Source organism: Electrophorus electricus, chromosome 4 (genome assembly GCF_013358815.1).
Source record: "Electrophorus electricus isolate fEleEle1 chromosome 4, fEleEle1.pri, whole genome shotgun sequence".
NCBI lineage: Eukaryota > Metazoa > Chordata > Actinopteri > Gymnotiformes > Gymnotidae > Electrophorus > Electrophorus electricus.
Window position 1 is genome coordinate 24,247,588 of NC_049538.1, and position 13,006 is coordinate 24,260,593.

General features: G+C 38.0%; 3 protein-coding genes across 3 annotated transcripts; all 3 read left to right on the forward strand.

Moving 5' to 3' along the window:
- Positions 1 to 231: 231 nt before the first annotated feature.
- On the forward strand, positions 232 to 4,671 carry pdcd5 (programmed cell death 5). Its single transcript, XM_026999437.2, has 6 exons — positions 232 to 422; positions 3,358 to 3,401; positions 3,613 to 3,674; positions 3,795 to 3,886; positions 3,979 to 4,050; positions 4,199 to 4,671. Exons 1-6 carry the CDS (start codon positions 357 to 359, stop codon positions 4,244 to 4,246), a joined length of 384 nt encoding a protein of 127 aa, XP_026855238.1. The 5' UTR covers positions 232 to 356; the 3' UTR covers positions 4,247 to 4,671.
- Positions 4,672 to 5,397: 726 nt separating this feature from the next.
- On the forward strand, positions 5,398 to 9,449 carry mvda (mevalonate (diphospho) decarboxylase a). The gene is made up of 10 exons (XM_026999589.2): positions 5,398 to 5,633; positions 5,943 to 6,013; positions 6,137 to 6,251; positions 6,355 to 6,498; positions 6,581 to 6,780; positions 6,977 to 7,051; positions 7,283 to 7,501; positions 8,258 to 8,373; positions 8,676 to 8,784; positions 8,968 to 9,449. The coding sequence occupies exons 1-10, from the start codon at positions 5,555 to 5,557 to the stop codon at positions 9,046 to 9,048; spliced, it is 1,209 nt and encodes a 402-aa protein (XP_026855390.2). The 5' UTR covers positions 5,398 to 5,554; the 3' UTR covers positions 9,049 to 9,449.
- Positions 9,450 to 9,520: 71 nt separating this feature from the next.
- LOC113570890 (cytochrome b-245 light chain) lies at positions 9,521 to 12,651 on the forward strand. The gene is made up of 6 exons (XM_026999590.2): positions 9,521 to 9,789; positions 10,143 to 10,212; positions 10,448 to 10,522; positions 10,720 to 10,803; positions 11,033 to 11,114; positions 11,782 to 12,651. Exons 1-6 carry the CDS (start codon positions 9,732 to 9,734, stop codon positions 11,965 to 11,967), a joined length of 555 nt encoding a protein of 184 aa, XP_026855391.1. The 5' UTR covers positions 9,521 to 9,731; the 3' UTR covers positions 11,968 to 12,651.
- Positions 12,652 to 13,006: the final 355 nt, after the last annotated feature.

Here is a 13,006-nt window from a genome sequence, read left to right on the forward strand (position 1 = left end):
GCCTTTACACAAACTTCACTTTTTACACTTAAATACGCATTAAAAACCCAAACATGAAGGTCCATGACTTGCTATTCTTAAAATAAAATAAGTACATTAGAACATGCATCTTATTTATAGTCCTCCTCAGTGCACCTTTTACTGGTTTTCTTGGTGGTTGGACTCCTTTTTGGATGGGATAACATTTAACAATAAGTACGCAGGAATTTCCGAAGCCTGAAAAGGTCGTACATGTAGAAGGCTCGATTACTCTGGTCGTGATTAATTCAGCCTGGCTAGCACCCACACAGTAAAACATTATTTGTGCAGATCTTGAGCCGAGTTTCTTACATTTTTATTATAACGAGTATTAGAAAATGGCTGATGAGGAACTGGAAGCGATTAGACGGCAACGTATGGCGGAACTGCAGTCAAATCATGGGGTAAGTGGGGAAACTTGTAGTAGTTAAAACACAAATCATCTTGGACATCTTGGATGACATTTCCGACGAAATATGGGAGACGCACGTTTTAGGCCGAAGGAGCAGAATTAACTGTTAATGTTGGTCATGTATCTTTAGCTGCGCTTTGTTTATTTTTATTTTTTTTACATATTGTGCGTTGCTGGTTTAGTCTTTAGCATACACAGGCAACATAGTTGGGCAGCCTTAGCTTGCGAAATAAGATACTTTGTTAAGCTAGTTAGCTAGCCTAGCTATCAGAAGTTGCTGGCTAACTAGTTAGCGTTAGCTAGCATTACAGAGGAGTGGCACCAGTTTCTTGTCTGGCATTAATATTAGAAAATCTTTGGTGGCACATGGCTAGCTAGATTAACCTAGTTTGCGTAGTTCCCTGGTGGTGCACTTTTTTTTCTTTTTTCTTTTTCTCTTACTCTAGATGCATCACATACTCTTTAACTATTTAGCTAGCAATCTTAAAATGTCAATGTTTTTATGGCACAATTTTCAACATTAGCTAGCTACACCTTTTACTACAGCTCACTGCAGTTACTCACCTTGAATCTTGTATAAAGATAGATGCTAAAAATTGTATTGAAGTACACAAGATTTCCAGAAAAAAAAAAAACAGCGTTTGCAACAGAGGTTGTGCAAGCTAACGCTAAGTGCTTCTGAATTTCTAGGAGGAGGAACCAGTTTATATATGAAAAAGTAGATGTTTAAATAATAACATTCATTACATGTTGTTATAAAGTTCCAAGAGTGTAGTTGAGTTCTGTTTCTTTGAGTTTGCTTCAACATAATTGATGCCATAATCAACATCTGGCAATGCAAACAGATACATTATTAATGCAGTGTCCATAAATATTCAAATGCCTTGCCACTGGAAACAGCAAATTCTTAATTCTGATAGTCTGAAGATATTCAGCAAGCTTTCTTTTGGTTTCTCAAATGTAAAACTGATTACGTCTCTTGCAAGTAATAAAGTAGATTACATGCAGTGATGTATGAGGAGGAACTGGAGGGTTCTTCTCAGGTCTTGCATTAAGAAAATATTTTAAAGCTTTGTATTATAAATCTGTGGACTCCCATTCCAGTTTGCGACTCTTCACATTCCAAGGCCTGCAAAATTCTATCCATTACTTATAGATACTAATAATAGAAAAGTATGGAAATGTTTTCATAACTGGAATTACTGGTTTCATAATGTCATAAGTAGAAAGGATTTTCATAACTGTGGGTTTCCTAAGGAAGTCATGGATGAATCCTTTGCTCATGTTTTACATGGTCTGAGAATGGGGGCAATGACCTATAGCAAACTGCTGTTAAGACAGAAAGAATTTCTTTGGTGCTCACTTAACATCCTATAAATAAAACGGTTACCAATATAGTTGAACACCTCAGGTCAAATCTCTCGAGCTTCTAAATGAACATTTCATTCACTTTTAAATGCTAGTAAAGGCTAGCGTTTTGCTTGCATTGTAAAACCCTGATCTATATATTGCAGCATTCAGTAAAGCAGAGACCAATCAACGAACCACTGATGTATTGTTCAGCCCTAGTCCCCCATTCGTCACAACTCGGCACATTCCACGTAGAGACATGGCAGTCCTCAATTTTCAGCACCGCTATGAAACTAAGCTCAAAGCTAATAAGATAACATGGCTCACATTGTAAAGTAAAAAAAATAAATAAGCAATGGCTTCTGCACACCTGCAGTATTGCATGTTTACAGTAGCATAGCAACAGCACAGAAAGACACAGCAGTGTGAGTAAGGTTTGTTTCTGAAAAGGTTAGCTTAACAGTTTATAACCTTTTGGGCACATAAATATATAAACAAATATAATAAATGCCAGTGTAGCTTTGGCCAAAATTGAGTTTAACATGCCTGGTCCACAGAGTAGTATATTGGGAAGTGATTGTTTTTACTGCTACTGCCAGTATGAATCAGCAGTCTATCCTCTTACACTTTATTCCCTTGATCTCTGCTGCAACGCCTGAATATGACTGGTTTCCGCCAGTACAGAAGCTTTTGCCCTGACAGAGGCGACCTGGTGTGGACTTGTCATATTGTTAGAGATTTTGGGTTCTGGTGTGAGATGTGTGGGTTAAATGAATTCACTACATATTGCATGCAATATGGATTCCTCAGTAGATCATCTTGAGAGATACTGGGCTCATTGATTTACATGCATAATGCTTGAGTTGAGGTTGATGATGATGAACAATTGATTATTGGGGCAGCGTGAAAGAAAGCACATCATAATGTGTATAATAATTGTTACTAAGTGTCAGGGTAGGCTATCTGTTCTTTGAAATTAATTTTTGAATATTGCTTGTGATTGAGGTTAATTGCCTCAGACAGAGGTGTAGAGAGGAGTGTCTTGTCACAACCACCAGGCAACCTTATGCAGGTACCTTGCATTTGAGTGATAATGAAGATTAACAAATTGTGTAGATATGAAGGAAAGTCTAAGTCATCACTAATCTACAGTACCTCTGTCGAATTAGCTTAGTGACTTGAGTCAGCTTGACTTCAGTTCTTACCCCTCTGGTCTGTGATCTCTTTTCACATACTTTGCTTTCCATTTAAACAATTAAAAGGAAAAAAAATCCTATTATCATCTTATAAAATTTGTTTATTTGTGTTATAAACAGAATGAAGTAGCTAGTTATTTTTCTGACATTGACACACACTGACCTGAATAAATATTAGGTCAAACATGGCGTTATCTTGTAAAATGTCAAACAAGTGTAGCAGCATGTTTTTGAGCATGGCAGTGTTAACAGTTCAGGTCTCAAAAAGGAACTGCCTAGGATCAACATACTGAAGAGGTCTGTCTGAAATGCTGTATACTTGTATGAATAGCTGGAAAATGAATCATGGAACACAATTATTTATCACAATTTTATTTGTAGAACTCCTCCAATAATCAGCAAGATCAACAGGAAGCCAAACAAAGGTATGGATAGTCAGAATGTTTAAACAATGGATTCTTTTCCATGGGTAGAAAAGAGCTGCTTGATTTAGTGTTTTTGTTTTTTTATACTGTCTGAAATTGCAACTTTGTGTAACTTAAAGGTTTTTTGTATTTTTCAAGCATTTGAAAGATACAGTTTGCTTTTGAATGTCATTTTTATTAATACATATCTCCTGTAATTTTCTACCCACAGAGAAACAGAAATGAGAAACTCGATATTAGCTCAAGTCTTGGATCAGTCAGCCCGGGCCAGATGTACGTTAATTTATATGCTATATTATAAATTTTCCCCATTTCCAGTACAGCCATCTGGTTGGCTAGTGGGTGGCAGTGTTCCCTTTAATCATCTCTAAGAAAATGTTCCTTTGATTTCAGTGAGTAATCTGGCACTGGTAAAACCAGACAAAGCAAAAGCAGTTGAAAATTACCTGATACAGATGGCACGCTTTGGTCAGCTTGGGGGAAAGGTGAGAAAGATAAATCTGCACATAACAGGGCTGCTTTCAGTGTCTCTTCTGTATGCATATGCAATTAGGGGGTGTCTTCTCTCACTTCTTAGATCTCAGAGACGGGTTTGATAGAGATCCTTGAAAAAGTCAGTCAGCAAACAGAGAAAAAGACGACTGTCAAGGTAATTTCTTGTCTATAAATTTGTCATGTTAGGGAAATAATCCCCAATCCCAAATATGAAATTAGCGGCAAAGATTTTACTCTAAGTGAGCTGAAAATTGAAATGATAAATTGTACTTCAGTGTACCCATTACTGTTCTCTCTCCCAGTTTAACAGACGCCGCGTGATGGATTCAGATGAAGAGGATGATGATTGAGGACTGACACTGATCAGCTTGCTGGCGAGATATGGGAGATCTACTCTGGCTTTAGAAAAGCACCAGAGTCTGTAACCAAAGGTTCTGTCTGAAGAGAGTATCCCAAGATAGAGACTCTAGACCTTTGGGGACACAGGAACTTCTCATCATTGTTGTTTCTGTTGTATCACATTTTTCATTATGGTTCACCAGATTTCTTTCTCTCTTTTTGTTTTTTTTTGTTGGGGGGGGGGGGGGGGGTTAACAAGACTACAAATTGCAGTAAGAATATTGCTGCAATTACATTTTTACTAGAGACTGTAGTCATTCTTAATTAGCACCAAAATGGAACAGGCCTCATTCATTTTTCATCCCCATTCTTCTTCTAATATGTATGTGCATCTGTTTACATAATAAAAAAAGAGCCTTAAACAACTTTTACCTAATATTCTTAAAGTACCTGGTGTATTAAGATATATTTATCTGCCTTTTATGTTGTGCATGTGAACATTTTACAGGAATATGAACAAATAACCAGAGAAATTTCCACTGCTTATATTGTTTTTATATATTCTCCCAATACAAAACAAGAGGAGTGAAGGAATGAAGACGATACAAACCTTTAGTGAGAAACTTTTTTTATTATTATTTTTTTTTAATCTACAGATAAAGAAATTGTAATAATTTTAATAAAAAAGTAGTTGGAAACAATCTTGGACCAGTATATAACAACAAAATAGTGATATAGCTACACTTTGTAACCATACAGAAAATTGTTTTATGAATTTTGTGCATCTGTGGTAGTTAACTAGTAATATAAGTGTAATTCTCTGGTGATTTGTAAAAGTAAACTGCAATTTAATTTTCAGGGAAATTGTTTCGTGTTAGTTAGGCCAAGGTTTACGTTTTTCCTTATAAAATACAACTAGCGTGCATTTCTGCAAGCAGTTGTCAGGAAAAAGCCTCAAGTTTGACCTCAGTTTACCTTTCCTAACCTTACCTTTCACTGCCGTCCTTGTTAAGATGTCAGATTAAAGAGGGCGGGATCAAGTGGCGACCCCAGCCTTTTCGGTCCGGATATACTTTCGTGTGGATGGTCCGACCTCACCTCATTGGTTGCACAGAATTGCATCTGCACAAAGCACATTTGGATTGGCGGGGAACTGAGGCTCGTGTCTTAACACTAACCAATCGTAGGCACCGCTGTCATACCATGGCTTCCCAAATTTCGGTGTGCGATGTATTTCTTGCAACTTTGCTTTTTTGTGTGTGGAGAAATTTATTTTTAAAGATAGCGACATCGGACTGTATTAATTCAGTGAATTAGACATGATGCCGGAGACAAACAGCGAACATGCATCAATGATCACGTGCACTGCGCCAGTAAATATTGCGGTCATTAAATACTGTAAGTGTGCCTAATGTTCTTCGAGTGTATCCTCTTTCCCAACTGTAAACTACATTTTAAGATACGCTAATTTTCCAACTTTTCCCAAAGATATAGCTAGATAGAGCTAACCAGCGAGTTGATATTTCACTGACAGACCGACAATAATATATTCTATATTTGAAGTAACATTAGGGTAGCTACTAGGTACCTTGCATGGCTAGTACAGCTAGCTGAGGTTCAGTGCCTTGTGCTGCAATCTCTGTGATCAGTCTTTTATCGTGTGCCCTTTAGCCTACGATTTATATTTAACGAGTTTATTATTCATAGGGGGTAAACGGGACGAAGTGCTGATCCTACCAGTTAACTCCTCACTTAGTGTCACTCTGCATCAAGACCAGGTGAGCTGAAGGGATCTACTTTGTTCACTGGTGTGTTTATTTGTCCGATTTAATCATTTTGGCGCTAAGGAGCTTCTGTCTTGCTTGGTGATCATGACCTTAACCTCACTTTTCCCTAATCAGCTTAAAACGACTACAACAGTTGCATGCAGCAGAGATTTCCAAGAGGACCGTATCTGGTTGAATGGCAAAGAGGAAGATATTAACCAGCCAAGACTGCAGTCTTGCCTTAGAGAGAGTAGGACCCAACGTATCTTTTATTTACCCATGAATTGATATGAATGACTACACCTAACACACATTTTGTGATGTTTTTCTCTCCACTCTCTTGTTTTTCTTAGTCAGACGGTTAGCACGGAAGAGGCGCAGCAATGGCGATCCTAGCTCTGACGTCAGTTTGTCTCATAGAGTCCATATCTGTTCTGTCAACAACTTCCCAACTGCGGCTGGTCTGGCGTCCTCTGCAGCTGGCTATGCCTGCCTGGGTGAGTGTTAGTGCATGCCTTTCATGATGCTTACACATACTGTATTCATTACATGCTGTTGATCCACACGCTTCCCCCTCAGTGTACTCCCTGTCTCGCTTGTTTGGAGTGGACAGTGAGCTGTCCCTGGTGGCACGGCAGGGCTCAGGGAGTGCCTGCAGGAGCCTGTATGGAGGTTTTGTCCAGTGGAAGATGGGTGAGAGGCAGGATGGCAAAGACAGTCTGGCTGAGCAGGTGGAACCTGAGTCTCACTGGCCAGAGCTCAGAGTTCTGGTCCTGGTGGTGAGCGCCAACTGATTGTACATTTTCTTGAGCTTTATATTTAGTTGTAAATCTCACCTTTTAACTAAAAAAGACATTGATTCATGGGTCGGTCATTTCTTTCTTTAGTGGATATCCAGTAAATGATTTTGTCGTCTTGTTTATGAAAGTCTTATTTTTGTTTATATTGAAATTACTCTTTGTTCTGTGCTTTCAGGTTACTGCAGAGCGGAAGCCTGTTGGAAGCACTTCTGGCATGAAGACCAGTGTGGAAACGAGCACACTGTTAAAGGTACAGAAACAGAGTTAGAACTTAGTCTGAGACAGACTCAGAATTGAATCAAAGTCAGAATTGTGACATGAACTTATTGTGGTATTGAGCATCAAAATTTGATATTGTATAAAAACAAGCTTATGAAGTGTATTCAGTGAGAAATGCACTGAAATTCGACCTACAAAAGTATGCATCTGCCCACACCCGACCGAGTGGGTTAGTGTGGTCTTTTGTATCCCTTCCTCACAGTACCGTGCAGACAGCGTGGTTCCAGGTAGGATGGAGGAAATGATCAGTGCTATCCGGAGACGAAACTTTGCAGACTTCGGTGAGCTCACCATGAAGGATAGTAATCAGTTTCATGCCACCTGCCTGGACACCTACCCTCCCATATTCTATCTAGGCGACATATCCCAAAAGGTCATCGGCCTGGTGCATCACTACAATCGGCATTACCAAGAGACCCGAGTGAGTACAGCTTTCTGAGGCAATCCAGGTTTTATGAGTTCATCATTTTATATTGATGCATGTTGTTTTTTTTTTTGGTTTTTTTTGCTTGTTTGTGTACACTCTTTCTGAAACAAGCCCTTAAGGGGTCAATTTAGCAAGCGAGCATTTTGTTCTTATCATCAAGAGAGTTTTGGATAAAATTGTATTTAAAACAAATAACCCTCATTGTGGCTTTGTAGAACAGGAGTTTCTAATCAGTTTATTTCAAATAAATTACTTTGATTTAAGAAGCTGTGTGTTGTGTGATGGTGGCTATTTTATGTTGTAGTCCAGATGCCCATTTGTCCTGGTTGTACAAAAGTACATCTGGTTTTCAGACAAGATGTACTGTTTTGGTTTGCATCCTAGATCAATTTGATCATGTTGTTCTTTTGTGGCCTTTATCTACTACAGACTTGGACGGCATCAAAAGTAATGATTCAGCCAGTTAGTTTACTTGGATTTTTTGCATATAGCCCCTTTCCCCCCCCACATCTAGTTATGGGAAAACTCCACTATAGCTCCCTTTCAGTAACCCCATGACTAGTTAGAAAGCTCATCTTTGGACATTTCAGGTCAGATTCATTAGGTAGTAAACAGTCTGTGGTATTTGTTGATAGGAAGGCATGTCACTGTACATACATTCAGTAATGTGCAGATGGTCATTTTAATGTCACCTGTACATATGTCCTCTAAACATACATTTGAATTGGCTTTCACTCTTCTGTCTACCAGGTGGCATATACATTCGATGCTGGTCCTAATGCTGTGATTTACACCTTGCAAGACTATGTTCAGGAATTTGTCGAGGTGGTTCGACATTTTTTTCCTCCAGAATCCAATGGTGGCGAGTGAGTATTTATTGCGTTTTCACATAACATAATATAAAATTATTTCAATTTATGCAATCAATAAGCAACATTTATTCATTTGCTTTATTTATTTATTACGTCCTGATTATGTAATGTTATGTCCTGATTATGTATTCTAAGAGATTGAGTTGTTCTCTGTTCCAAGTTTGTTGGAACGTGTAGAAAATTTAATACAATTTTGAGAAAAAGTGTTTGTGTGTGTAATTATTTTTTCCTATTGGTAGGCTGTTACCAGGATATGTTCTGGGTCTTTGTTTTGAATGTGCTTGTTGTCACTCTAGGTTTGTGAAAGGCCTTCCTATTGGCCGTGCCTCACTGTCTGAAGAGCTGATTAGAGCCATTGGGGTGGAGTCTGTACCAAAGGGCATCAGCTACATCATCAGCACTAAGGTATGTGACTCACACTTCCTTCACCTGTAAGGAAATTTTGATGAAGAAAACTGCAGAAAATAAACAAGGAAATAACATTACAAGGAACTGTAATCTTGTGTAAGTATTTGTTCTACCCCACAGAGTGACTATTCATAATTATCATTCATAGGTAAATCTAGCAACTAATTAGTTTTTTTCCAGGCTGGCCCTGGTCCATGTATGGTGAAGGACCCAGACTTTCACTTGTTGGGTCCAGATGGACTTCCAAAGAAAAGTACCTGAGTATTAATGGATGGCATGCAGCACCAAAGTCTGACATCGAATCAAAAGTATGAATAAATGCATAATTTAACCTAAATGTTAAATATTGGAGAATGATATGGTTTTTATAAACAACTGTATTGCATTTGGATAATATCTGGAATTGGGTTTTGTTTTTTTTTACCAAAAGTGCAAGAATATGTCTTTACACATGTATGTATATACATTAATTTCAGGCAGATCTTTTAATGCATTTTTATAGTTTGTGAATATTCTTTTAATGACATTCAAATATATATATATATATATTTTTTTGTTGTTGTTGTTGTTGTTGTTGTTGTTGTTGCTGACATGACTCTGGCTCTTGATTTTTCTTTCTTTCGTTTCCTTTATCTCACAATTAAACCCACTCTAGCACCTGACAGTTGTGACTCTTACTTGGCGTTATATCTAGGTCGGTCTGTCGCTTTTCTTATTACTGGACGCAGAGCATTCATCAAAAGATTCAAACCAGAAACTTTAAAATAGGAAGTGACGAAATCCATTGGGTTGGGTTTGCGCACTCTGGAAAATCCCACCTTTTTGTTCTTCAAATAAAGTTGAGACTGCATGTAGATTGAAGAGTGGTAGCATCTGTCGAGAAAAAGCAGCATATCCTGGCGAAGCAGCCCTTGACAACACTCTTAATTAAACTACCTCTGACAATGGGAAAGATCGAGTGGGCTATGTGGGCCAATGAGCAAGCCCTTGCCGCTGGATTTAGTAAGTAGACCAAAACTTTAGTACAACTCTTATTTCAAAGCTGCGTTGACGTGTGATTATTAATCATTAAAACAAATAAGATTAAATATTTCTTATGTATAGTTGCTATGAATTTACGATAGCTATTAATCTTAACAGTATAGCAAGTAAACTAACCCCCCAGCCAGACGCACAGTGATATAAATTCGCGAAATGTTTTCATTGTGTCAGCCGTGAGAAGACATACTGTACGCTGTCTATACGCACTGTTTTGGGGAAAGTAATGTTTTAAATCAAAATTGTTTAGTGTGTCGCTTGACTCATGAGGAAATACAAGTTTGATCATGATTTGCTTTCTTACTTCCCTGTTTCAGTTTACCTAACTGGGGGCATCGTAGGGGTGGCTGGCCAGTTCAGCGGCTGGAAGTTCGCTGCGTTTGGAATGTATCCTCTCTTATAAAGATCCATGCACTGACTTAGTTCTGCATTTACAGTCTTTTTGGTGACATGGGCCCTGTAATGTAGGCTAATAGTATTCTGTCAGCGGTTTCTTAAAAATCGTTTAGATTAGTAGCTTTTAGAAAATGAGGGAAACAATTATTTGTTGAAGTTGTCTTTAATGTATGTCTGAATAAGTGCCAGTGAGAAATGTAAATGATGTTACCCTTAACTAGCCAAGAGCTGCAGGTGTGTTTGTGTGTTTGCTTGAGTACCCACGGAGTAAGAGGATCAAAGGTACTAATTTTGAGAGAACGTAAGTGCTTCCTGGAGTCATATGTTCTTTATTCTATTTTAATTATATATTTCTTATGCTTTTCATTCTGCTTTTTGTTAGACTGCTTTTCCGTTGTAACCTCTGTCATTAACGGTCAAAACGGTCAGTTGTGTAGAGCATGTCTTGCTCCTTAATAAGATTGTGGTAAGTGACTCAAATCTATGATTTTCCCTCAGGGGACAATACTGCTTCACAGTATGTGTAAAGGCATTTGGGCCCCTGACTAGAAATTACTACGTAAGAGCGTTCTTGCATGCTGTGTAAGTAAACTCTCACTTTTGTAAGTGTGCTAGGCTGCATTTTTTTTTTTACCCTTTTTGTCCAACAATAAAACCTCATTCATTGAGTACACAGACAGGTACAAGTAAATACCATTCACTCATTGGAACCTGCTGTCTGTTGTTGATATGGTGTCATGGCACTCTCAATGTTTTTCAAGAAGTTGCGCTGTTTCTTTTTTTTTTCTTTTTTTGTTTTTAACATCCATAGGCTCTGTATCCCAGGAGGATTTATGCTTGCCACAGTTTTAGGCTGTGTTTGCCTTGGAATAGCCAGTCTCATCTACCTTTCAGTAAGTAACAGTAACCTCTGAGCGCTTAGATTTCTGATCTCTTGGAGACTGAATAAAGAGGTTTTTCCTGTTCCCTGTTAGGAATTTCCTTCTTTACACACACGTCTCTGTTATGTAATTCTGATATGTAAATGCATATAATTAATTAGCATATAGTTTTGTGGTTTACTAATGGGTTAACCTTTGTTGAAGATTTAGAAAACATTTGCTTTCACTTATTTCACTCATTTCTTCAATTTAACTTAAATTGGTATTATATAATTCTCTTTGCAAAAATGGGAAGGTTTCAAGTTAAAATTTCTGTTCAATAGAGCACAAACAGGTGTTTTGGTTTTTTTTTTAAACTTTTTTCCAATCATAAGACGCATTAAAACACACACACCTGACACCTGGCTCTCCTGTCTATTCTGAAATTTTGTGATGTCTTGCGATCACATTCCTGCTTGTCAGTTGTTTCAAATCTTTGGGCAGATATGTACTTCCATGCACTTGACGCCCAGCCTGGACAGGGCTGTAGTATGACTGTGGCTAAACAGGCTTTGCATTTTGGTTGCAACATTTGTGGCTGCACTGTATGTGTCTTTGTAATGGCAACTGTGGGGGAAGTAGTAGTAGTAGGAGTTCTCGTGACACTTCTCTAAATCTGTCCCCACTGCTGCCTACACAGGCAGCCATTCACGGAGAGCACTGGGAACCCATCCTTCCTGAGGCAGAGCCCACAAAACATGTGTCTCAGAGCATCAAGCAGCCTCCCCAAAACCCACCTCCACGCCCACCCGCAGACATGCGCAGGAAGAGACTGGATGACCTTGAGGCTGCAGCGTACGTAAACCCCATACCTGTCCGTGAATAATGATCAGCCATGTTTCTTCATCATGAGGACTTTGAGGCAACTTTTGGAGGACTGTTTACCAACTGTGCAAAGGTGGAAAATTTGCACCTGCACATAATTGCAGAATTATTCTATTTTTATTCTGGATTCATAGGAAACAATTTTTAAAGCTTATTAATAAGTTTTTGTTATTATATTTGGGATTTCTTCTGCAAGAAAAAGGGGTCATTGAGAATTCCACTTGTAGCTTTGCACTCTTTAAATCTTTTGTATCTTGTATATTCAACCATGTCCAGTAATGAATGTCACTGGTAAATGTGTTTGTGAAATGAAGTCAAAACTACTTTGTCAATACCTGTCAGCTTTATTTTGTACAGCTTACCCACATGTAATTAGTCCATGTATTTGTAGTGTCAGCTATTTTTATTGAGAGCATTTAACTCACACATTCTGACAGAAACTGGTTGCGTACAATATGTAAATTATTACAGAAAACAGATGTATATGTATCCTTTTATGCATTGACCAAAGGCCACCTTTATGAATGTTCTAACAAACATATCAGGATGGATGTTTGCATAACACTCACTGTGTTTTAGATTTATTTTAACAACAATGTCTACAGTGACAATGTCTGCAGTGACTATTTACCTCACAATATCATTTTCTATGCTTTTATGCCAAGAATAAACTCAGGACATATAATGACCATTTACTGTGAAATTACATTAGAATCCACTTATATTTTACACTTGTTGCCTAAAGTGAAGTTGTTAAGTCACTGAATTCAGATAACAGAGTTCTTTGAGTAGTGAGCCATATTGCGTGGTTTAAGTAGTTCTGCTTTTACTTTCTTTTGCCCTCTCAGTTGCAAAATGGGGAAATGCTTTGCTCTTATTTTTACAGCAGTATAAAAAATGACGAATACAAAAGGTGACAGACTACAGTGGTGAAATGCATGTTTCAAAATTATTTTCACATTTTTAACAAAAAGGAAGTTGAGCTTCTGGTCACAATGGTTTGCCACCTTTTATTCTTAAAAAAAAAAAAAAAAAACAAA

Bases quoted from the DNA above. Each gene is read 5' to 3' on its own strand.
- LOC113570890 (XM_026999590.2), top strand. From the start codon at position 9,732: ATGGGAAAGATCGAGTGGGCTATGTGGGCCAATGAGCAAGCCCTTGCC. The intron at 9,790-10,142 runs GTAAGTAGACCA...TCCCTGTTTCAG, and splicing joins AGCCCTTGCCGCTGGATTTA to TTTACCTAACTGGGGGCATC. The intron at 10,804-11,032 runs GTAAGTAAACTC...TAACATCCATAG, and splicing joins AGAGCGTTCTTGCATGCTGT to GCTCTGTATCCCAGGAGGAT.
- pdcd5 (XM_026999437.2), top strand. From the start codon at position 357: ATGGCTGATGAGGAACTGGAAGCGATTAGACGGCAACGTATGGCGGAA. The intron at 423-3,357 runs GTAAGTGGGGAA...TTTTATTTGTAG, and splicing joins AACTGCAGTCAAATCATGGG to AACTCCTCCAATAATCAGCA. The intron at 3,675-3,794 runs GTACGTTAATTT...CTTTGATTTCAG, and splicing joins TCAGTCAGCCCGGGCCAGAT to TGAGTAATCTGGCACTGGTA.
- mvda (XM_026999589.2), top strand. From the start codon at position 5,555: ATGATGCCGGAGACAAACAGCGAACATGCATCAATGATCACGTGCACT. The intron at 6,014-6,136 runs GTGAGCTGAAGG...TTCCCTAATCAG, and splicing joins TCACTCTGCATCAAGACCAG to CTTAAAACGACTACAACAGT. The intron at 6,499-6,580 runs GTGAGTGTTAGT...CTTCCCCCTCAG, and splicing joins AGCTGGCTATGCCTGCCTGG to TGTACTCCCTGTCTCGCTTG.